This window comes from Dermacentor silvarum, chromosome 5, assembly GCF_013339745.2.
Source record: "Dermacentor silvarum isolate Dsil-2018 chromosome 5, BIME_Dsil_1.4, whole genome shotgun sequence".
NCBI classification, from domain to species: Eukaryota; Metazoa; Arthropoda; class Arachnida; order Ixodida; family Ixodidae; genus Dermacentor; species Dermacentor silvarum.
In genome coordinates this window covers 17,626,977-17,653,004 of record NC_051158.1, presented here as the reverse complement: position 1 = coordinate 17,653,004, position 26,028 = coordinate 17,626,977, and the positions used below count along the sequence as shown (strand labels likewise).

The 26,028-nt window shown below is 47.2% G+C and overlaps 1 protein-coding gene across 2 annotated transcripts in view; it reads right to left on the bottom strand.

Moving 5' to 3' along the window:
- Positions 1 to 1,284: 1,284 nt before the first annotated feature.
- The window catches only part of LOC119452972 (protein argonaute-2-like), a 29,377-nt gene continuing 4,633 nt past the window's right edge, over positions 1,285 to 26,028 (bottom strand). The window contains exons 2-6 of one of the 2 annotated variants that reach the window (XM_049667449.1): positions 17,129 to 17,265; positions 17,017 to 17,098; positions 8,366 to 10,229; positions 7,777 to 7,906; positions 1,285 to 2,013 (exon numbers count right to left, since the gene is read on the bottom strand). In XM_049667449.1, the coding sequence (XP_049523406.1) occupies positions 1,357 to 2,013; positions 7,777 to 7,906; positions 8,366 to 10,229; positions 17,017 to 17,098; positions 17,129 to 17,265 (2,870 nt within the window). In that variant the 3' untranslated portion in view covers positions 1,285 to 1,356. Of the gene's footprint in view, positions 2,014 to 7,776; positions 7,907 to 8,365; positions 10,230 to 17,016; positions 17,266 to 26,028 lie in introns of both variants that reach the window. The other variant, XM_037714937.2, reaches the window with a different exon arrangement.

Here is a 26,028-nt window from a genome sequence, read left to right as displayed (position 1 = left end):
CGGGGAGACGCAGTCAGCGCAGCAGGCGTGCTGCGGCTCCAGTTTATAGCCTGTGGGAAGATGGCCGCCGCCCATTGGTAGGTATAGGCTACCTCCGCTCCAACAGTTTTATTTAAACCTCCGCGATTGTCACGCGTGCACAGGTAAACACGAACACATCTCACTCAATGACCATGCACACTCGCTGTCAGAACCCTGGCGAGATAGCGCAGCGCTGTGACTTGCGTTTGGAAATGCAGTGCTAGCTTAAAATCAGAAATCAAGCCGCCATCCCTTTCGACTCACTGTTACTTTTTCCAGCACCCACAATGTATGGTTCCATCATTTATATGGCTTTCGGATTTAATACGGCACATCACAGCGACAACAGGGAAAATTTGCCTGGAAGTGTCGACATAATTGCTTTCGCCATAAAGCTACACATAAAATTGTTCGCAAGGTATATATATTGTGAGCACATTTAACGTACTTCATCATTCTCATTTGTATATAGCCATCATCATCCCCGTTCTTGTGTTCGAGCCTGGGTCGTGCCTGCGGAATATAACTGGTCTGCCAGTGCTGGCTGCCCTGGTAGTCTTCAGTCTTTCAATATATACATATATCAATGGGTAGGTTTCGTAAAGCAAGCCCCCCCCCAGAGAAATGAACTTTCCACCTATGGACGTCATACTACATTAGAGTGACGCACAATAAGCGGTGACCCACAGCACTGGGCAAGCCTAGAAAGCCTCGAGACTAGAGGGCAGTGAGCCGCATCAGACGCAGACGTAGAGTCGTAATTGGAGCTGCCGCAGCTAGCCATTTAACCGTCTGGTTTTGCGAACCTACGCTGGTACAGACAGTGTGTGCGAGAGCAGACGATACAGCAGTGCTTGCGTCAGAGCCTTGTGGTCCCACGTGACCAAGCTTTGTAGACAGTGACGTCGCTGTGCAACTCGGCGCCCAGAAACCGAAAATCATTCACATAAATAATGCGATATTAATTTACCGAGAATATATGAATCTTCCGAGCTTGTATTATGCTACCTGAAGCAATAAGAAACGTTTGAAAACAAACGCGCAAGCCACAAATTTGATGTCTCAAGTCTGAGTGCATTTGAAGCTGCAGCTCACACAGAATGTACATGCCGTAAACCTGGCTCATTAAAGTGCAAAATTGCCAGAAGTACGAAACAAAAGGGGGCAGCTTTGCATCCTTCCCCTTCCAAATTTTTTTAAGCAGGTGTTTCCGCTCAACATGTGTTGCGCATTTCCCGGTCCCATTGAACCAATCAAGCTCACTTGCAGCACATTAAAAGCATTTATTGATCTTTAAAAACATGACATAAAAGCAGCTCTTTGCATACACAGAAGTTACACAAAGTACATGTGCTTCTGCATTGCTTCAGTTACTTTAACAGCGCTCACATACTGTTCAGTTGATACACTGTCTGAACCAGCTGAGCTTACGCTGCTTCCGCTTGAGATGTTGCAAGCACTAGCAATGTGCTCTTTTGCACGGAAAGCAGCAAGGTGAGCATAGTAGACTGGTGCTGGAATGCTCACACTTCGGGCACAGCGTGCGTATGTGTGGCACAAATAATAGCTTAATTTTTGCAAGTCATCTGAAGTAAAATTCGCATCGTCATGGACGACGTAGTAATGTGCTGGCTTGCTTGTGCCCTGAATGCCAGCGTGGCTACAAAGAAAAAAGTCGAAGTCCACAGGGTGTGTCACTACAGTATCCACAGTTGTACCTGGTGGAATGTTTTTTGCACGACCCACACCATCACGTTCATTCGCAGGCATGAAGCGAGTGTGATGACGCTTCTGGACAACGATGAAAGTGACGGGAGGCTTGTACGAGCCATCTGGGCTGAGCTCCAGACAGGCTTGCCGTATAGCAGATAGCTCCTGGTCACGCACGATGCCAAACTGGCCTTCGCTGACTCCATCCCGGTAGAATATGATCCTTACGGGCTTGTGGCGTGTCTCTAGGTAGAAGGCCTTCAACAGCTCCTTGATCATATCCTACAAGTGGCAATCGTCAATTGACCATAAATGTTAAACCACTCCCAGCAAATGTGCAATAATGTTGTAATTCTCAAATTTGCCACAAACCGGCACATTTAAAGCATGAGAAAGATACGCAGAGGGGTTTATGAAAAGCAAGAGAAAAAAAAAAGCTTTCAGGGGAACTAAAATTGTGAAGCTCCCAGCGACACTAATGAGAAACACCGAACTTTAGGTTGATGAAGTATTTGTAAAGTATTTGTTAATTTTGCAGCAATAGGTTCAGCAAATGAAAAATGAAAATTAAGGTCAAGTTCCACTCCTAACATTTCACATTGAAACTCCAGCGCTAGTACGTCAGCATGACATCTAGACTTACAACACTCGAGTGGATGAGGTTGGGACAAAAGGAGGGGGGAGGCTGGCAAAGACCAGCCCTGTCAAGTTTCAGGTATGTACGTCCAACTATGTTCAATTTTCCTGCTCCTACCATGTCACATAAAACGAAGTGCAATATAGTTAGTTGCACAACATGGCTACTAATTTGGATACAGGTTCTGCGAACGATTAGGGCATACAACAGAACTAGAACCATGAAAAAAATGAAACCGCACTCCTGTTTGTGACAACAAAACAGAACACAAAAAGGAAGTACAGTGGACTCCCGATAATTCGAAGTCGCTTAATTGGAATTTTCGGTTAATTAGTAGTGAAAGAGTGGTCCCAACAGTTTTGTATGCAGCTCTATGAAAAAAGTTGATCGATAATTCAAAGTTAAATTCTCATAATATCTGTTAATTAGAAGTTAATTTTCAATCGAGAACCTTGAGAATATCGTAATTTTAAAACAAAATGCGCAATCTTTCACGTGCCAAAACGGCTACCTGACCGCACTGGTGTCATTGCCATCACCGCTGTTCGCAGCGCTACATCTCTTGAAACGGCAAGATTGTTTAGTGAACACCGGCGAGTACATCAGCCGCGCGTTGCGTTAATTCCGCACGTTTCTCCACGCTTCTGATTTTTGAGTGTCGTAGTGGCGACGATCGATAATGGCAACACGCGGCTCTTACCAAACACTTGACCTGGCAACGAAAGTCGAAGTCTTGAAAGTTTACAAAGGAGGCACCACCAAACAAGACACAGCACGCAAGTACGGCATTAAGCCTAACCCGCTCTCGAACTTCAAAAAAAAAAAAGTGTTCAATATTGGATGCTTTTGAAAATGAAAAGTTCAAAATGTCAAGGAAGCGAATGCGCACCAGTGCCTACCTAGAGCTGGAGAAGGCGTTGCCGATTTGGATCAAAGAAGCTCGAAATAAACTTCCTCTCAGTGGTGAGGTCATCATGGCAAAAGCCTTATCTCTTGCAGCAATGTTGGATATCAACGACTTCGCTTCATCGGATGAGTGGCTGACACGCTTCAAACATCTGCATGACCCGATATTCAAGAGCGTGTGTGGAGAAAAGGCATCTGTCAACCCGGAAACATGCGTGACATGGGAAGCTGAAAAGCTTCGAGAGTACCTCAGCGATTATCAGTGGGTTGACATCTTTAACGCAGACAAGATGCATTTTTTCACCGGCTGCTACAAGACAAGACCTTGACATTCAAAGACGACTGTGCTGGGGGCAAACGGAGTAAAGAAAGGGTGTCGGCTGATCGCGGCAAGCATGGCTAGCACCGAACTATGTCGCCTGCTTGTGATCGGGAAGGCCGCAAAGCCTATGTGTTTTAAAGACGTGAAGACGCTTACTGTGGACTATGCCTCAAACAGGAAGGCGTGGATGACGTGCAACATTTTCAGAGAGTGGATCACCAAACTTGATCGCAAGTTCGCGTCGTGGACCAATGCTGTGCCCACGAGTGTACCAACCTTGAATGCTATTCGTCTTGCATACTTGCCTGCAAACGTCGGTGTTGCAGCCGATGGACCAAGGCATAATAAAGAATATAAAGGTCCTGTATAAGCAACACTTCATCGAGCGCATGATTTTGTGCATGGACAACCCCTCGAAATACGAAGTAAGTGTACTTAATGCCATCCACATGCTGGCGTTTCCACATGCAGAGGCTATCCACATGCTAAGGCTGTTGACGGCCACAGCCGCCGGGGGCATGCCAGAGCCCATGCCGTGCAATGGCCGCGTCCGCCGCCGAGCAACGTTAGCTGCTAGCGCCTCCTTCGGGATCAGGCTAGCTGCGAGCGCCTCCTGCGGCCTCGGATACGACGCCGTCTTGTCTTGGCTCGTGGTGATGAATGGCGCTAATGTTACTGCAATGATTCACTTCGTTTGCACCTAAATTTTATTCTAAATTCTGTTCATATATATAATACGTTATTACTTAGCAAGTATTACCTAAAATATATGCTGTGCTACTGACTCATCGCCATCACCATCATTTTCGAAGTGCACTTCTCGTGTAGCAGCACGCTGCTAAAGTGACACTTTGTGAGCCAAAGTGCACTTGCTCAAAGTGACACTAAATTTGCCATTGTGACAGGGGTATAAGAACCAGCCGTGGATGATGACGCGAATGATGTTGGTGAAACACCAGTACGACCTTCGTTGTCACAGGACTTACTGTATCACGCCTGGCTTTTCTTCAGTTTCTCAAAGACAATGACTATGCTTTCTGGCTCATTCGAGCTTTGGAAGACAAGACAGCAATTGCTTTCAGAGTGAAAAAGCAAAAACCCATTACGGACTTTTTTTTCTGCAAATAAAGGTACCCAGAGGTGCTTTACTTTTTATCAGATGCAGCCTTTTCTTAATAACTTTTGTTAGTTCGAATTTCGGTTAAGGAGAGATGTGGGCCTTTAAGCAAAAATTTTTTAAATCTACTCATTGAGCTATGGTGCTGTAGACTTCTACATAATACAGTATAGACCACTTATAACCGCTTATAGTGCAGGACCGGATATAGTGCAGTCTTTTCAGACTCCCGTTAATTTTCCCATAGCACTCCATGTACTGTATACACGTATCACTTTTAGCGCAGTTGCGGGAAATAAATTACCGGTTACAGTGCGGCTGCCTGGGAGTACGGAAGTCAGCGGAGACGGCGAACGCTCCCCTCAAACGGGCGCCCCAAGGAGTGCTCGAGGAAGAAAGACGAAGTGGAGGAGAAGGGCACGTGGTGCGAACGAACAGCCCGTGAGGCTGAAATCAGAATCTTGAGTGCGAGTCGCGAAATATCACGGCGCGTGTAGCAAGCGAGGGTCACGAAACTGCCAACGCCGACCAACGCTCCCTTCACTATCGATAACGGCAGTAAACGAAACTTCAGGCAGCGGGCGGCGCCGACACGGCACAGCAAAGGGCGCACTCCACGCTCAGACCATGGAATGTGAGGGAGGAGGCCGGCAGGGAAGCAGATTTCACCTCGGCAACTCTGCCGCTTCAGTGGCTCCCCTCGCCCTCCCTTGTAGCTCCCTCACTTTCGACTGTCACCGTGCGTGCCCGCCGCCGCTCTAGCCGGCTTGGCGCCAGCTTCCCGTAGTTTCGTTTTCCGACGTTATCGGGAAGCAAGCGTTTGCCCGTGTTTGCCGGCGTGGGCAGTTTCGTGGGCCGGCCTGGGACAGCACCGCTGCTTCCCTCTGCGCCGTAGCCGTAGCGTGCAAGGTCAACACGTGACTAGAAAGTAGAGAAAGAAGGGTTCACTGCCATTTTCTATGCGTGGCTACGGTATTGTGGCTGAGACGTCGGCACGTACACGCATGTTCCAGCGTAACGCAGAATCGGCGACCTTGCCATTTGAGAAAGGTGAAATTTCCGCCATGTTTTTTTTTTTCTTTTTTGGTTTTGTTCGGTCTCTCCTAAGCTTTTACTCTATGGCGGTACCGGAGCAATGCCAGTCGGAGGCGCCGCCGCGTGATTTGGTTCGAATTAACGAGATTCGACTGTAATTTGAATGCAAACATTCTAGCCGCACTCCTCGACTGTTGCATACGCGTGGCGGCTCGGTGCACATGTTTTGCATATGTGCGGGCCTTGAAAATTGTTGCTTTGGTTATAGTGCGGTACCGCTTATAGTGCGGATATTCGCGACTCCGGCGACCTACGTTATAAGCGGTCTACACTATGTAATTTAATGTGCTTATTTCAAATATCAGGTCCATTTTTGCTTATCTCCTTTGGTTTTAATTTTATGCAAGTGTCCTTTAAATATCTTCTGCGAAGTATGTGTCCTTTCCATTTGGCTAAATAGGGTATCAATGGCTTCTGTATGGTTCAAGGAATACCGTAAGACCAACCTCATTGCTCTGCCTTACCTAGAATGCGAGTTGCAAGGTTTCAAAGTTGAAACTCAAAACAGTGTTTTTCTGGTGCCTAACCTTGAAGCCTCACGACTCGTGTTCTAGATAAGGCAGAGAAATAAGGTTGGTCTGACAGCATTCCTTGAATGATACAGAAGCCACTGATACCCTGTTTAACGAAATCGAAAGAACACATTCTGCAAACCTTTGCAAAAAATTATTTAAAGGAAGCACATAAGATTAGAACCAGAGGAGATAACAAAAAATGGACTGCATATTCAAAATAAGCACATCTCATTACATGTATGTACAACATTTCAGCGCCATATCTTGAATAAAATTTCTTCCTCTAGAACCCAGTCCCCCCTTAATTCCAACTCCCCGTGAAAATCGAGTTAATGAGCTTTTACTAGATATGAACTAAGGGTAGTAGTTTTATCGGCTGTATAAACTTGTAAACACGAACATATCTCGCTCGATGACCGCAGAAGCTAGCTGTCAAAACTGGAGTGAATTGACTTTTGAGCCGTCGCTCTAACACGAACTAAACGTCGAAAGCCCAGAGCATACAAAGCTACCGGCACTAGTTGCACTTTGTTCTCACTGCAGATCGCTTTGAAGATGAGGCCAGCACACACTTCTATGTCGCAGATCAAGTAGAAGATCTGGTGCCTACGCGGCCGCAGTAAAATGCCCACCACCTAGAGCATTTTGTCAGCTAAAGAAGAGCAGGCATGGCCTCCGAGACGGGCATGGCAAGTGCTCTCTATTGATAACGTGTGCTTCCCAATCTTGGAGGCTATAGAGCGGCACACTAGAAGCAAAGCCAGCGGTAAATACAACATGGCGGCCTCCAAAATTGGGTAGCATGGCGCGGAACTAGTGATTTAGACCGAAAAATTAAACTTTGGGGCCTAAATTCATTCGAAAAATCTGTCGCGAAACTGCATTAGCTCTATGGGAACCCTGACGGTGCATTTATGAAGTCCGGAATATCCAACAAGTCCAAATTTTCGGAGTCTGAAAAATATGTCAGCGACTAACGTAATCTCTGTTGAACCTGATAAATACACTTTTTGTGTATGACTCGAATCCGAGGACCCTTCTTGGATAACTGTAGTACAGGGGAGCCGCACATTGCACAAGCTCATGCAGACAGATTGAGGAGACGCAGGAGGCCATACAGTTGCTTGCAGCATGTGTAAAACAAAGTGCAGCTTTACCATTGCAGAATTGTTTAACCGGATGCAAGACATGCGACTTCATTAAAGTATGCATGGCATATGACAAGAACAAGAGAGGATTAAGGTTGTCAAAGTGCTTACTGTTAAGTCTGCAAATAAACCCAAGGGCATAAATCAAGTTGTACAAATCAAGCCAGAAGCATTTGGTTGAATAGTAACCTGGGGAGGACAGATGCATTCTTGGGAAATGGCAGCCACTTAAACTGCTGCAATGCTCACATAGCTGATATGTGCAGATTTCCAACATATGCTGGCCTGGCTGACTTGCAACTCACCTTTAGGTCTTCAATGATCTCTACGCGGGCGACCGCTTCTTCCTTCTGGATCTGTACACGAATGGAGGCCTGGTACCGTGATGGAATGGAGTCCATGCTTCCGACACAGGCAGCAATGGATGGCTTCACCCTGTTACAATTGTGTGCAGTGGTTTAACTATATGTCTAGCATGAAAAAGCTCTAGAAAGTTCACATGAAAATGATGAACTCTGGACATGCCTACAGATGTTCAACGTGCCTGTGTAAATTGTTCAGTAAACAGTGCCAAATCAACCAGTTGGGCTGTACGAAATCACCGAGAGATACAGATTTTACAAGTCGTACAGCAGTCATTAACACACACAAATATTGCCTGTGCGAATCAACAGCTTATTTGTTCCTAATGCTCAATTTACATTTTTAATAAATTTCTCATAATGTGCAATGTAATGACAGAAACTTGCTAAAATTCAATTCACTCCTGGCACTGATCGATTCATATTCAATTTAGTTTCAAATATTACTATTGACACCCCCCCACATGTTATGCGAGAGCAATTTGATCCAACTGCTGCAATGTGTTTGAAAGATTTACAACACCCTGCTTACCGATCCCCTGGTGCCGGGTGTGTGACATCAGCCCCAATGATGATGACTGGCTCCTTGAAGATGGCAGGCTTTTCCTGGCTGAGAAGACCGTTATTGGTGCCACCTAGCTTGGCATTGATCTTCAAGCAGAGGTTCGTAATAAGTGCTGGATTGCACTTTCGTGTCATGTTGAATTCTTTTATGCACTGCGTGCGAATGCCAAGCTTCACCTCAGCCGCCTCCTTGATATCAGCATAGGATGCCTGGCGCCCAAGCACAATAATGACGAGCTCAACTTTGTTATCCTTTAGTTCCTTCAGAACTTTGACAATAGGCGTCCTGCCGGTCGGCTCACTCCTGGCAAAAAGAGGATCCTTAACCATCATGCCAAGTTTACCACCAATATCCTTGAATAGGTGCACCATATTATTGATGGCCCCTGGGTCCAGGCGGCAGTTGACGCCCAGCAGTGCCCACTTATCAATGGCCTTGGCAGCCAGCAGCCGGCTGTTACGCAGATCCCACACACCATCACGTGGCCGTAGTGTCTGCTCACCACCAAACGTGAGGGACGGTGGGTCCAGCACCCGCCCCTTGAGCTGCGTTGGATTGGTGCTCACTTTGATGCCAAACTCATCCAGGTACGGCCGGCTCTTGTCGACGACATCTCTTACTGAGCTCATGATGGACCTGAACCGCTGTGCTGGCGGTTGTGCTGTGCGCCGGATCATCTCGGTCGTCATGGACTCGCTCAGTTTCTTCCGGTACGGCTGACCTTCCACAATGTGGCAGGCCTCCAGTGGCAAGTAGACTGGGCGGTTTGGAGTGCCAGCTTGAATGCAGGGCAAGTTCGGGTAGCGCATGTATTTGGGATACTTCTGGCGGAAGTACTCCGCCACATTAGTTTTCGTGCCCGCATCTAGGTTGAAGTTCAGCTCCTGCGCTGACAGCTGAGTGACCTTTGCGACTTTGTATTTTCGAGGGTAGCTCAAGTGGAGAACCCTGACTCTCAGATCCTTCAGTTCTTTAGAAAGCTTTATGCACTGCGATGCAGTGAGCCTCCTGAAGTTTTCTGGCCTCTGATAGGGCGCTCCGGCAGGGCCCTCCGACAGCAATTTGCACATGAACTCGATGACCGGAATGGCTTCATAAAAAGCAGTCGCAGACCGATCAATGTTCAGCATTGGCTTCCACTGGGCAGGCCGAACGCTGGTGTAGTAGCCAAACCACACCTCGTGGCCACCTCCAAGTTCACTGTTGTCGCCCGGTGCTGGCGGCATAAAGATGGAACGCCCCACGGGCGTGAGGGTGACGCATGGACCGTGCCTCATTATTATGTCAAGTGCCTGGATAACTTCCTGCGGAACAGTGCGCACATGCCTGTCGTAAACTGCATGCAGTGCATCCAGACTGACTGTGGCAGCATACTGGACCGTGACAATGAACTCTTGCTCCCGGTCACCTTCCTGGAAAGGAACCTTGAATGTGCGCTCTTTGAACGGCAGTGGCTTCCGTGTGTACAGGTTTTTCCGGCCATCGAATGCCGGGAGGCACTTATTCAGCTCTCCTCGGTACTTAGCCACGAGGTTCTGAATGACTAGACGATTGATGCGGGTGCTGAGGCACCGCATTTTCTTTTGGTCTGGGGCCTTGGCCTCTTCCTTCTTTGAAGGCGAGACGATTGCCACGTCGTAATGGTAGACATCGCCATGTGGTAGCTCAATCTCAAAATGATTGGCCACAAGTTGGATCGCTCTGCCCAACTGGCCATGCTTTGGCCGCTGCGGAAAAGCTGTTCGCTTTGGAACAACTGCCATCTCGGGGACAGGGGGCAAGGCCTTCTGTACAGCCCCCATGTCAAGGGGCTCCCCAGCTGCCACAGCACCTGCAGATTGTGTCACACGTCAGCGCTTATGAAAAAATACACAAGAAACATACAGCGGCAACAAAATGCGAGTAGTGATCATGCATAAAAGTACTTGCACAGAGACATGCACAAGTAATGGGGAATATGTGAAGTTCTGCAAATATACTGCGTCGCACTTCTACTTAGACTTTCTGCCTCTCGAGATGTGTTCAGCTGCACTGCATCGTCCATTCAACAGCTTCTGAATTCAACGTATACGACGTGCGAGTGCAAATGTCCTAACATGTCACGCCGTGTCAGTAGACTACATATCAGAGCACTCTAATCCTGTGCTTCACGCTCCTCTTGAAAATGCCAAGGAGGAACTTTGTGCCCGTACTAAAAACGCTAAAGATTTCTATTTTTAGTGCACCTTCCCATACCACTTGACCCTTTCACCCCCGAACTTTTTTTGAACGTGCGGAATTTTTTTCCAGCATTTTGTATTGATTTACTAGTGCCTAAGAAACACAAAAATATTTATTTTATTCGAAGTACCACATCAGTATGAGACATGGCACTGTCCTATATATATGACACCAGGGCTTAGTGGTTGTAGAGAGGAATACGAAGTATTTCAGAGTTGCATATTATTGTCAGCTGTATCACACATAAATGTAGAAAAGCTTGCATGATGGATATTTGACAGTGGTCCTTGTGTGTGAAAGGCCTCAAAAATATTCTTTGTGCTCATTATACACGGCTCATCATTGCCCTTGAATGGCCTCTATCTATGAGAGTCGCTTTGTCGGGCGTATTTTCGTCATAGATGGCCAATTCTTCGTCTGTTGTGCAGCAAGTACTGCTCCCCAAGCCTACAAAAGCAAACTGCATAGCACCCACCGACGCCGCAACGCGGGGACGCTAACGTCGGCGCTCTGGGCCGGTGCTTTGGTGCCGGCTGCGAAAGACTAAAATAAAGTTGAGAGGCGTGTGCTCAATGCGTAAGCACGGCATGCGCTCGCCCGTTCTGAAAGCCTGGTACGCTGGTCCTCTTGTTCAGGTGCTCTCCGCTGTGACCCTTTGGTTCCGGAGATAAGTATCCTGGTTTTCGTCATCGTATCTACCTCCAACACGCACATGTCCCTTATCATTGCGCTTGAATGGCCTCCATTTACTTGATAGTCACTGTCGGATGCATCTTCGCCAGACTGCGAATTCTTCGCCTACTGTGTAGCATTTACTGCTCCCCAAGCCTGCAATAGCAAACTGTATATCCTGCCTTTCATAGTCATCGTCTTCTACCTCCAACAAGCATACTTCTTAAAAAGTAGCAAACATATTTAGGTCATTGATACAGACTTTTCGCTATAGGAGTCCTTTTGCCACCAAATACAGCAGTTCAGGCTGACTGACCCCCTTTGGAATAGTAACACAAGAAATCGGAAGCTGTCAAAAGCAAGTGCCCTCACTCTACATTCTACTTATGCAGGGTCCTTGACAACCACTGAGCCCTGGTGTCCTTTATTTCGGACATGCAGATCATGGCGTGCTATGGGCTACACGCAAAAATGAGGCAAAACTTCCCGATATAAATACACTCCTAAGCATACCAGAAACAAAATTATGATCACTACCGAGACAATAGGTATTGAGTAAAATATTGTTACGGGGATGGGAGTATAGACGGGATGGGATGTATTTACAATATATACACAAGTAGGGTTAGTGTGGTCAAGATAGCTGACCAGCAACAACACGCAGCTGCCAGTGTCTCTCGATCTCTTCTTTCCTCCTATCCTTCCGTAACAATATCAAAAGAGGTAGATACTGCTGCAAACGTTTTTCTAGCCTTCCACCATTTTCATTTCACAGCAGTGCCACTGACGAACTGAGATTTCAAGCTATTTCAAACATGTAAAATTGACAAGCGTTATTCCGGAAACTATTTGCTTGCTGTAAAACAATGTTGCTTTGCCTCTAAATACACGAGTATCCCTTTAATTTAAATGAAGACAACAAACCTGTTCACACAGTGTGCTGTAATTAGTTTATTGCAAGTTGAGTGAAGCTGCTCTGATGTTTTCAGCAAGGCTCCAGCATCAGTCAGAAACACCTGGCCAGACTCAATGTCATCAATGCAGACTCAATGTCATCAATGCTTTTCTGAGCCAGGCCAGTCATTTGATAAGCCCCTCGTAACACTCAGTCATTGCTTGAGACAACACCAGGTACTCTTGTTTTTCCTCGTGAAGCTGAAGCCTGTGTTGATCAACTGGCCGATTCTCAACTGGCGTCGACCGATTATTGCGACACCAACAATTCAAACAAGCTAGATTATTCGGACTACTTTGAGGCACCATCACTGGCCCATAAATTCAAATTATAAGTACGACCAAAATTTCGGACACCTTAAGGTACGAAATTCTATATAACTCTGAGTCCGCCTGCACGACTGCCTGCTAATTTGACCGCCGAGTTGAGCGGAAATACCAATATTTTGGCGTTGATAGTGATAAGTTGCTGGCATCGCCGCAGCATGGTGGTCGGTCATTTTGCCGACACCTCCTGTAAACCGAAACTAGCAAAGCCTAATTAATCCAGCACCGCCTGCGCCCAAACCGTCAAGCGAATTCAGGCAAGCCGTTCGGGAGTGCATTCGGGTTGACTCCGCGCGTCCAGCGTTTATTCATTGACGTGTTAACTAGCGACACGGTCGCGGCGACCGCAGTTAAAGTGGCGCCGACTACACCCTTGATGTCTCTGCAAACGAGGAGAGTAACTGTTTAAAAAAAAAGAAAAACGCTGTCATTCGGCTATGATAGCGCGGCCTACTCCTGCGCGGCAATTTTGTAGTGATGCATTCTGCTCGATTCTATACGCCGGCCTTATCGTCCACCGTTGTCTGCCGGCTGAAATATAACGCAGGCGGAGCGCTGCTCTTATACCACTGACGAAGCGCAAGGAGTGGCAGTGGAAAAGGCATCGCTACAACATTGCGGTCCTGTTGCCAAAGGTTGAAGATTCGGTGCATGCATTAATTGTACTTTCGTCTTTCTGTGGCGACAGCATAACAATGGTATAGATACGGACTGACCAGTTCGTAGGCAAGCGTAGGTGCAGGTTGACAAACTTTGGCTTTATTTTTCGACGATCCCTTTCCGGGATACTTTCACCTTCGCAACACTTCGCGCGACTAGCACAGGACACGCCGACGGCGTTCCTGGCACACTACCAACTATGCCAACGTTGACACTAGTGACGCGAAATCCCACGAAAGCGAACGTATCTCGGAAAGTGGTCAACCCAGAATGTCTTTTAGCCACTGGCGGAATAAAGTCAGTTATTTTCTGGCGAATTTGGATAATTCTGACTCCCAGGCGGTCCCCATAGAGCCCGAATTATCGGTTGCTGTTCGGTTTATGAAGCCGCTTTACTCACGCGCGCTACGCACGTCTACAGGCCACTGCGGCCACTAAGGCGGCCACACACTTAATGCGCAGGCGCCAATATGGCGCAATTCAGCGCAAAATTGTGTATTTTTATCAGGATGGCGCAGGTAATCTTGTATGGCGCATTTGGCGCAGGAGTGGGAGCACTGATTTCATCTCTAGGGCTTTCTGAAGAAGACAAGGATGATGAAACTCCTATGCTGGCGAAGGTGTATGGAGAATACCAGCACTGAAGCTTCACGTGCGAAACGCAGCATTTCAACAAACTGTTAGGACTGTGGGGATGCGCGACTCAGGCGTTCCCTGATGTTTTCCCAGCATGTCTCCTGTAGTCCGGCTTCTCCGCATACTTAAGCCCAGCGGCGGTCGTGGTGGTTGCGGCGCATTGTGAGAGATGGCGCGAGTGTGGCGATGCTAACGCCACCGAACGGCGGGGTGACTTGGGAGAAAAAGGTCGAAAGGGACCGTCTCACGAGGCTAAGAGCATTAAACCGGTATGGACGAACACGGATCGTTCGAACGCGCTACTGTTCGCGTGACCGTACACGTGAACGACTAGGCGATGGTGTCACAGCATGGGGCGAACATATTCGCTCGCTATCAGGTCGCGGTGAGTTGGAGTTCCTTGATTTGTCGCGCGCCCATGTGAATGTTCTATTGGTTGTAATTCGGCTAGTGTGCATTGGTGTATGAAAGGTGCAATAAATGCCCTTGTGATTGTTTGCACTACTGTGTTGTCGTTCCTTGGTCCCAAGAGCACATGTGAGACCCGACAGGACAAGTTTAAATTTCGCATCAGCAAATGCATTGCTCATCTGGAAGCACATCTGTCCTGCGTGTGACCCGACTTGGCACTGGCATGCTAGAACATAGGAGTGCATGGGGTCCTCAGAATGCTCATTGGTACGAACAGAGCTTGCTGTCGAACGTGCGGGGTGTTCCAAGTGTTGATACCGACGCGCACCTGTCATTGTTCAAGATATATTTTAGTTGTCCGTATCGGACAGCGTGAACATATTTTAATAGGACTGTAGCTTTCTAGAGCGCCAGCTGCGCAGCACACTTCCATTGACAGTGTCGTGTGCGGGCTGTTGCATTTGTCTCGTTTCACACAGTGCACGAGGACGCACGACTAGCGTTAAAAGTCAGTGCTACACAAACACTGAGGCAGACAAAAACTGATCGCAGTGTGTGATCACGCGCTGGAACACTGTAGAAAATTACAGTTCCGCTTTCCATGCAACTGCACGACGTGTGAACAAGCGGATTAAAAGGAAGTACCATATTTACTCGCATAATGAATGCACCCCCTACTTAACCGATCAACAAGTATGTTTCTTTTCCTTGCATAATGAATGCACCCTTGACTTGTTACCATGAAGTAAGACGCACGACACAATTTGCCATCTGATAATGGCGTCCGGCGGGCACCATTGTATCAGATGCCGTATCGTACCGCGAGTCTCCTACTTTTATTGCTATAGCAATCATATGGACACTCGAAGCGCATTTTTGCCGTCGGTGTCAACGATCGCGTCTCAATCTCCCGGGTTAGAGGGAGGAAACTGACCACATTCTGTCGCGCACAATTTACGAATTGTAGCCGGTGAGTTTGCAAGGCGCATCCACTAGAAATGAATTTCCAGGATTACACAAGTTTCGTGATATTTCCCAAAGTGTGGGACGAAATACATGGGCGTTCCAGTTGCTTTTGTGCTTCAATGTATGAAACCGCATTTTGGTAAAAAAGTGGAACAGTGCATTTTTACGGCGAGTTTGATGGCGCATATCTCAACTGGTCTCACTCTGTAAAATAATTTTAAGTGGATACACCTGACAAGCTTACAATTCGTAAATTGCAATTTATTTATTTTATTTATTCCATACTGCTAGCCTGGGTACCAGGCTTTAAGCAGGATTGGGCATACATAATTTTCGATGGCAAAAAGTTGCAACATATAACATCACAAAGACATAGCGAAAAAATGGAAAAGTAACTGCACACAGAAAAACATTGCATTTTCTACAATGAAATAATGCATCATTATATACAACCAATACAACAGGAACAATCAGGATCGGTTCCTCAGTGCATTTATAAATAAATCAACTGTTTCACATCCTACAACATCAGCTGGTAAACAATTCCATTCATGGGTTGTTCTTGGGAAAAAATGAATTTTTGAACGTATCAGTGCGTTTTATAAAATCTAACTTTCTTACGAGTGAGAAAAGCGCACTGCACTTTCAGATGCTGGTTTTATATATAATGTCTTGCCAAGTCCAATCTTTCCATGAAAAACCAAATAAAAGAATTTCAACCTTTCCGTATTTCTTTGTAGTTGTTCAAGTTCTGCCCTTTGCAAGAGGAGTGAGGGTAAATGTCTTGTATGCTAGAAGTTTCATGTCCGGCGTGGCATTTTTAAGCCTCCTTAGATAAATGAGCTATTTCATGGCCCTTTTTTCGGTGTACTAGACATGGTCATCCCATTTTAGGTCGGATGCGAGTATTATTCCCAAGTATTTATGTGTAGAAACCTCTAATAGAGCATCACCATCAATGCGGTAAGTAAACACAAATTTGTGTCGTAAAGTATTTAACGAAGTTAATTATTTGAATATAAGTGTCTATTCATCGTGCCACTAATGTCCGCCTCATCGAAAAACTCAGCTCAACAATAATTATGCTACCTGCCACAGGTGATCTTTAAAAATTCCGTAAAGCTTTAAAATGAACAATAACAATGGCAATGCTCAATAACACCTTCAGGCATTTATTTGGCCTGCTTGCGAATAGCCTCACATTCTTTTATAAAAATGCGGCGTGGCGACTGATATGGATCAGGCACGCTGCCTTTGTTCATTATGATCCAATGTATTGCAACCTCTGTGTCACAGATGTCAGCAAGTACAGGGTAGCTATAATTGTCACTGTTATCAAGACCAGAAGTGCATTTTGCACAACATAATGGAACAGTTGCAGTAATAAAGCAACATGAACAAATGCACATAGTAAGAGTGAGGCAGGACACATACAAGCGCTATTTGGAAGGCAATGTCAAAAGTGGGCAATGTCAAAAGTCAAAGTGGGCAGATACTGGTCGTACCACCGTGCAGTAGCAGTGATGGTACCAGTCAGTGGTTGCTGGTACCTGTTGTAAGGAGAGCGTTCTCACATGCTTCACTTGTGACAGCTAGCATGTTGAGATGCTGTGTCTGGTTGAAGACATGTTACGAGACATGGGAAGCCTCAAAATTCTACAGTTCGTAAACCCCATTCTCTCGCCCATATCACTCGGGAGGACATTTGACTTTCATTGACGTCGACGAGAGGTTCAATTGCCTTTCACTGTTTCTGCAGCTAGCGAATTCACCTGGTGCCATTTGTTGGGCAGCAGCAGGTGCTCGCTTTCCACCCCGCCGTTGGACACCACCGCCACGTTGTGCCTGGGGCTGGGGCTGTGTGGCCTGGGGCTGCTGCTGCTGTGCGGCCTGGGGCTGCTGCTGCTGTGGGGCCTGGGGCTGCTGCTGTGCGGCCTGGGCAGCGCGCTGCTGCATAGACTGCATGAATGACACGTCCTGGCCCTCCCCAGGCCGAGGAGGTTCTTGTCCAGGCTGATCATCTGAAAAACAATGTGGGACATGAGCATAAGTGGAGAGATGGGCTCATCAGTATAGACATGTTGGTGCAGTCGCATAGGCATGCAGCGCGGCCATGGCGGCGGGAAGCAAATGCACAAGGTGGACAAGGAAGCAATGAGCAGGCCCCCGGCACTTTTTGTCAAGTGTGCGCAGTGGACACCTGAAGTTAGCCCAGCGGCTAACTTTAGATGGTGCTGCCTTGCTCCACTGAGCCCCGGCGGCGTGCTCTAGACAAGGCTGCTCACCTCTGTATATTCAACAGATGCCCCAAAGGTGCACCTCAGCTGCCACCACCTATGCGAGCTTCTTAAAAAAAATTATGGGGTTTTACGTGCCAAAACCAGTTCCGATTATGAGGCACGCCGTAGTGGGGGACTCCGGAAATTTTGCACACCTGGGGTTCTTTAACGTGCACCTAAATCTAAGTACACGGGTGTTTTCGCATTTCGGCCCCTATGCGAGCTTCTTAACAGGCACTATACCACTGTGGGATACTGGTGTGCAAGGCTCGATTGCAGGCAGTCACTTCTTAACATATAAATCTTAGAATGAAATCCCAACAAGTCTTTGTTTACTTGTAAGACACCTTTCACTATTGGTTGCATTAAACCATATCAGCAGTCGAGATCCTAGTACCGAAGACACTGCCTTGCAATTGCAGCCTTCCAGTATTTTTAACATTTTGCCAACGTGGATCAAGCACATCTACCACATTCTCTTGTCAAACACTAAACAATGGGGTACATTTAGTATGTAAGCAGAAGGCAATGGATGGCACAACGCATTGGTCCCCGGGGTTCAGGGCATTGGAGAATTCGGCCGAGCTCTCGAATGGCATTCCTTTCTGCACTTCAATGGTCCGAGTAGCACTCAACCCACATTATCACCGAAACTGGCTAACAATGACAGGTGAATAATCAAAAAAAGAATAGTGCAAAGCAAGTACATTACTACCCTTGGAGTACCACACGACACCACCCCAGCCTTGACACGTGCTCAATACATCTTGCATGTGTAAAGGCTGGCAATGTAGCTGCGAGTGCACTATTTATCTCTCTGCATTGAGCTAATGCACAATGCCGGCATGCCACGGCCGTTACCTCTTCACCACTCGAGAGAGGACCCAGACTGCCATGAAAATGGTGATCCAGACTGCCCAAAGTGTGAAGCCACTCTTAAGTATAGCAGCCCAAACATTGAAGCCACTAAATGTTTTGTTGTTAGCAGATGACCTCAAGAGTGCTTCAAGATGCCGTAATCCTGACTGCTCCAAGAAGACTTGACGCTGTGAAGACACATCTTGACACATCTTGTGAAGCACATCTCTGCATCGAGGTTGACCCCAGTTTCCTGTAATCGCCCTTGAAGCCCCATAATGTATTAGTTTGAAATGATTTGAAGTAACAAAAGAAAATGTACGGCATGAAACTGGGAATGAATGAGCGTGTGTAATATGAATTAAAATTAAACTGTGGGATCTTATGCACCAAAACCCTAATATGATTATGAGGCACGCCGTAGAGAGGGACTCCCGATTAATTTCGACTAGCTGGGGTTCTTTACCGTGCACCCAATGCACGGTACACAGGCATTCTTGCAACTCGGCTTCCACGAAATGTGGCGGCTGTGGCCGGAATTTCAGGCTTAGCAGCGAAACACCATAGCCGCTACATTATCACGGAGGGCAATAAATCATTTGTTCGAACTAGAAGCAAAAGTCGACGCGAACGTTACGTGGTGTTGCAAATAACTTAGATCCCACCAATTGGCCCAGTGTAGCTTAAGGCCATACAGTGACCATTTCACCAAAAGGTGCCAAATTCGCCCTTCCAATAGTTTGCTCCTCTTGGAAATGCAGAGGGACATGCTCTCCCCTCTTGTTAACATAGTGTGTGTGCCAATGGTATCTGGTACCATGAGGCTGCCGCAACAGGTGATGCGTTGAATCTATTTTTTTCAAGTTTGAAGCCATGCTGCACTTGGCACAGGTTTGGATCTGGTCACATTTAAGTGTAGCTCTCAGGAGATTGTGGCTCCACAGCATGATTACTGGGTTGATGGCTATCCAATAAAGCAATAAAAACGATTTTTTTTTTCTACCATCGTCAAGTACGGAGGACAATATCATGGCTGCACCCTGGTTGTGTCATCTTAACAATGCATACACAGTTATACAGATAACAGAAATAAAAGTGTAAATATTCATAAAGCTTGCTTCTGTGAACTTACCGTAAAATTCCGAGCAAGCGCCCCCCCTCAAGCAAGTCGAAATTACCGGCAAAGTTAGGCGGGGGCGCTATCCCGGAACGGCACCAAAATTCAAGATGGCAACGACTAAATTTTCCCAAGAAAAAAAAAAAAAAAAGCGCTGCGGGAATGGCATTAAAATTGTATTGAACATGAACTTTATTAAGCCAAAGATTCGTTGGTGGTGTTTATCACTCTCAAAACCACCGAAAGAACTACAGAAAGAGCATTGACGCTGCACCAACGCGTCGCCGCGACCAGTGAAACGAACATTGGTTATGCAGCTTCTATTCCAGGCAAAATTATGTCCGCTAGAGTAAAGTGACGCGTAAGATTCACTTTATTAATAACCATGTCCCCAGTGAAACGTTTAGCACTAACGAGAGTTCCCATACAAGTCAAGCTCAGCTGCAGTGCATGGCTACCGACGGCGGACAGCGAACCACGGCTCGGCCATGCTCGCATCGCAGCTGGTGGCACCGCAAATATCAGCATGCTTTCTTCATCGTGTGAAATTATTGCGAGGAGAGGGTAAAGCGGCAACGATGGTAATAAAACATTGCTGCTTGGGAGCATCGGCGGTTCGTTCTGAAGCACTGTCTGCTACAGATTCGAAATTAACTGGAAAAGGCCTAGCAACGATATCGGTGGCGAGAGATTAGCAGCGGCGACGCCAAAGCGTAGCCGCGACCACTCCCCTGTCGCCGAGTGGTCACGTCGCTGTGCCGCAGGGAAATCCTCTGTGCCGTGTGAGAGGCAGATCTCGCCGTCGGCCGACGGTCCATGAGCTACAGACTGCCAGCCGCAGTTCACCCCGATGCGCACGTGTGCCCACTGGGGCATCTAAAGTCCCTAGAAAAAAATATCTAGGGACTTTAGGGGCGCCGGGTGCAACCACGATTTGATGAAATGGCTCATTGGGGGCACCGCAATGCGCACCGGTGCGATTTGCCGAATTTGCCATTATTTTCGTGGACTGGATGTGGCAGGCCAGTGTTGGTGCAAAGTGGGGGGGGGCTTTCCCGGAACGGCGCGAAAGTTTGAAGTTGGCAGTGAAGTTAGGGATGGGCTCTTTCTTGCACGGGTGGGGGCACTTGCTCAGAATTTTACAGTAAGATTATAATAATATTATATTATAATAATAGTATTATATAATACTGCTCACAGCAGTAATTATATTATAATTACTGCTGTGAGCAGTAATTATAATATAATTATAACTACTATAAGTAAGTAGAGAACTGTACTGTATAGTCATGTGACAGAGCCAACTCATTTTAACACTTTATGGCTTACACTTTTAAATTTGGTTGTTCTATGGCGTTACCGAGATCATTGTGTGTGTGAGCGGTAAAAGAACTGCCGATTTTTCTTCCAAACTTTCTAACCTGTTCACTAATGGCTGTCACAGGTGGATCGCAGCCACACTGAATGAAGAAGTTGCTACGCAGCAGGCAAACTTCTAATCATTTTGTGCAAACCGCCCAATTCTTGGCCGATCTTGCACGATAGGTATGTGCCACTTGTGCATAAGAACAGGGGTGGGACTGCCCAAAGTCATTTTGGAGCAATTTCTGGAGCAAGTAAAATTGTGTTTCGGAGCAGTTTGGCGCAGACAAATTTTGGAGCAGCTTGGTACAAAGTAAATTTAATTTTCGAGCAGTTTGGAGCAGGCCAATCTGAATTTGGTGGTATAATAGAATATGGCAGTGCACTTCACGAAACCATGATGAAACAGAATAAACCAACAAAAAGCACGTAGTAGAAGCACGTATTGTAGCTACAGCACACTAGAATATGCAAGAGTGGGTGGAGCGGCGGCACGGTGCATGTTTTCCTGTAAAGCGGAAAGCATCAGTGAAACTACAATCGAACTATATATTCCCGCGTCGACGCTCATGATGATAGCGGGAAATGTTCTCAAATTATGCGGCCAAATTGACGCGCTAACCTAATTTCTGGGTCACGATATGTCACCGCAGATCCAGAAAGCCGCAATCAACACTGTGCTGATATAACGTAAAACTATTCCAATCTGTCTTTATTGCGATAGCAATCATATTTACACTCCAGGCGCATCGCTGCCGTCGTCACCGTGATGCTCCGTATAAAGTCCAGGGGCGATAACATTGTCGCCACGCGCCCTATGCTGTATGTGCGAGGTTGAGCCGACAACGGCGGCTCAATTTCGCGCGCGCAAGAGGATATCGTGGAGGAAGCGCACAGTCTTGGGTCGCGCGCAAGGCACTGTGTGGGGAATGAAGGGAGGGGGGGGGGGGGGCGTTCTCCAGCGGCTCAGGCGTATGGCAACGCCGCTTGGGCCCTATCTTGAAAGTGGCCTGCGATAGGGACAGAGTGCGAGTCCTCATAGCTTAACGAACGCTCTGTTTTCGTCGCTTAGTTCACATTGAAGCAAGAGGCCGCACGAAGTTCAATTCGCTCGCTCCTGCTGACGCGCTTCCTCACTCCAGCGTTTAGGCAGAGTTTCCACGGTCATCGAGTGAGATGTGTTCAGGTTTGCTTGTGCGCACGTGACACCATGCTTGTTAAGTTAGTAAGCCAATGTTTACAAGTTCCTACGGCCGATAAAACTACCATCCTTACTTCGTATAGCTGTTTACTAACGTGCTATTGCAATCAATGCTTCGCCTTTCGGACGAAACTGCGACTTTATTCCAAATGTGCCATTAGCCCTTCGCGATATGTCAAAATGGCTCAGGCCTCGCCGATATGGCATAAAAACAGATTGGAATATTTTTACGGTACGCTGGCCCTGTGGATAGAGACGCCTGCCCGCTGAAGCCGCTGTAGCCCGCGCCTCCCTATAATATCTAGTTCACTCGCAGTGTCCTCAGCCTGCTTTTCGTTGTTTTGCGCCTCCAGCTAGGGAGCGCCGCGCCGAACGGCCCAATCAATCGTGTTGAATACAGCTGCCCTGGCTGTTCCGACAGCAGTGAAAACCGCCAGGAGTGGCCGCACGCACGCCAGGAAGTAGTGTTATCACGAGAAACTGTGTGGTAGGCGCGACAAATGTGATCGGCCGCACTCTTTTGGAGAACGAATCCACTCGCTGTTCGCGGCCACTGTCGGAGCACACATGCCGAAGCCGTTCCAGCGCAGCGTGGCACACTTGCGGTCAATTTTCTGTGTTTGGAGCAATTTGGCACAGAAATCTGCATTTGTCTCAAAATGGCGCAGGAGTCCCACCCCTGTAAGAACAACCAAGCTTTCCCTTACACCAACAGTGTGCAGAGCGTGGCCACAATCTTATCGCACTTGGACTTCATTGACCCTTTTCACGGCGATCCCAACGACATTGCCATGTTTGTTCATGTGGTGACATGTCCATTGCTTGCCTCAGTGTTTACAATGGATGTACACGATGCCCAGTGCGGCTCAGGAAACCTCCGTTACAGGAGATATATGGCGAATTCCATTGGGAAAACAGGAGCAGGGCACCATGCAGTGCGGAGTCTGGTGACAGCGCAGTGAGAGCAGGGACACTCGACCCGCCACTGGAATACGGCGTGCATTCGGAGAGCAGGTGGGAGAGGGACGTGCGAGGAGAAATGTACCATGTGACTAACGCAATCGACGTCCCACTATTCTCTGCAGGAGAGCGGCAAAACACGCGTGATCGTCTTGTAATCTGTCGGGCGTAACGCTGTCACTGTTCACGGCCACGTACTACATACTTTTGTGCAGCACCGACGCATCCCACAATGTTTCGGCCTGCGAAGATCATCTAAAACTGCAACTTGGATCTGAAGTTGAGCTCCAGCAGCTTTCGCTGCTGTCTAGAGAAGACAAAAAACACTGGCTAGAGAAGACAAAAAAACAAAAATCGAAAACTAAAGTAGGGAAGAGGAAGATGGAAATTTTCTACGGTAACTTGTAGGTAGCAGGCAAAAATACTGCAGGGACGATTGCGCATATCTTGTTGGAACATCAAAATTTACATCCAAAATAAACACATGGTCAGTCCATGCAGATGAGAGGTTTAAAGACGGTAATGAGCAGGTAAACATTTACAGGGTTCGTACACAATATTTGGCTGGAAATTCAAGGACATTTCAAGGATGCAAAAAGGCAGAATTCAAGGAGTGTTAGCGTAATTTTATTTCCTCACATGACTTAGGAAAGGAGCCCTATTTTCGCATTAATTTCTCTTTCAAGAGCTGTTATCTCCGCTTCTTTTTCTTTGGCTGTTCGACGGAAACTTCGTCGCCTTTTCGCCTTTCTGGTGGCTCTTCAAGGCAGGCAGATTCCCCCATCGTTGCAATGTCGACCGTCTTCTGACATAATGCGCACATTGCTCGATAAGGATCGCTTGGTTCCGGTCTCACCCAGTGACGATAGTCCGTATGTTGCAGCCACGCAGGCTGAAACTTGCACTTCCCGCCTGGCATCTTGTCAAAGTAAACACACAACGCAAACGCAAACTTCACTGAAATGGCGCGCACGAGGCCGACAAACGGCCCGACTATAGTACCTAAAAGGCACATACTAGTGTGCCGAGAGCGGGTGTCGCGGTAGCACCGAGTGTGATGCCTGCCGCCGCCGGCCGCTTGGTGCGCTGCACTTCGAGACTGTGCCGGACCATGCCGAGACATGGGCGGACTTCAGGCAAGACACGACGCGAGTCTCCCCATTTGCCCAGCGATCTGCCTCTTATGTTCTTGTCCCAATCCGCAATAGGTTCGGGGTCTGCGGACGCGCTGGGTAATGAGATGAGCCGTTTCTTTCCGCGTCTCTGGGAAATCGCGGTTTCGCGACCTGTTCAAAGTTTCTTTAGACAGACGAATGCACACATAGATGCAAAAAACCCACTCACAATAAGAAAAGACTGCAACGAAAGCGGCAGCAAGGCGAGAAATGAACTAAGCATTACAATCGACGCGTAGCAATCAACGCATCGCAAACGAACGCGAGTCGAACACCGCAGGATTTAGCATGGTGCCGACAGGCATCGCTGTCTGGTGGCCCGCGGCGGCAGGCATCACAGCCCGCGCCACCGTCCCGCGTTGGAGACTCTCGGTGGACGGCACACTAGAGTATATTCTAGGCACTATACGCAAGCCAAGCGAGCGATATGTCTCGCATTGGATTGGATTTCCAATGCATATTAGTTGCCAGACGACGTAGGGGCTGCGAGATTTAAAACCGAAACTTCCTGATGTTGCCCTTTAGTCAACACAGCTTGTTTTCATGGGCATTCGTAAGCGAAAGGGCCTTAAATATCAGCATGACTTGTGGAGGTACATCGTTAATTTCCTCTAGCGGAAGAAATACCACGGGATTTTCAAGGATTACAAGGAGCCCACAGGTATTCAAGTAGTTTCAAGGGCCCTTGAACTTATACTGTCAATATCAAGGATATTCAAGGATTTCAAGGGGCTGTGCGAACCCTGCATTTAACGCTCACTTTTTTTCTTGCGCTATGAAAGAAAAAAATGTTTCGTACATAATGCAAGGAGAAAATACGAACAGTTCCAGCTAGCTCTTTTCAGGCTTTTTGGAACATTAGGAATATGTTTTTACGTACTGACATGAGTGTAGCTAGTGTAGCAAACTTAATCCATGTAGAAAAAGTAGCTCTTTCACCTACATGAAGGCATTTTTTTATAGCCGAAGTGTAGCATAAAAACTTTCCACACAGCCGTTTTGAAGAGTGTAGGCAGGCAGGCAGACAGGCTGGCGTTGCAAACGTGTGGTGCCATTTTGTCTGCAATTGTTGGCTCTCTCTGCATACGTACGTGGCAACGACAAGTGCTGGAGTGACCGTGTGTCACAAAGGAAGCCGAGTTAATCTTCCAGGAAGAAAAATATACTCACGGACGGGTGCGTATTAGACACTGAGCTGTACCCTATGCTCAGAGAAGTTGGCTTCGTGCGCTGCACATTCACAGTGCATTAAGCTGCAATTTGTCTAGATCTGTTGCTGAAAGCAAACTAATACTTTTAGTGCTCAGGCGAGGGCACATACACAAGCCAACGGGTGCGAAGTTGGGCGAAGTGCAATGTCAGGCTCACTTCCATCTGATAAGACATGCAGCAGTCTAGTCTGACTGGCAACAGTCCATTCAGCAAGTGTAGCAACGACGTCATAGCGTCTGCCTAACACTACACTCGTCTCAACGTCCCTATACATATACCTACTAGCGCAGTAAACAAAGCTAGGGACGATCGGTATAATGGTGTTATAAGCGCCACCAATATACCGATCTATTATAATATTGTAATACAATAATATTGTAATGCAGACTAATATTATAAGATAATGCAAACTGATAGATAATATTAAATATAGTAATATATTGTAAATCTCAATATTAATATTGCAAAGAGATAGAGATTCCTCAATCATCAAATATGCGGCACGTAGAATCAGCTGCAGCAGTTCGTCCCACAGTTCCAGAAAATTCGCTTTTTTATTACTCCTGGGGCTACGTGGCAGTGGACAGGCAGGGGACACCGTGAGACACAGCCCTTTGAAG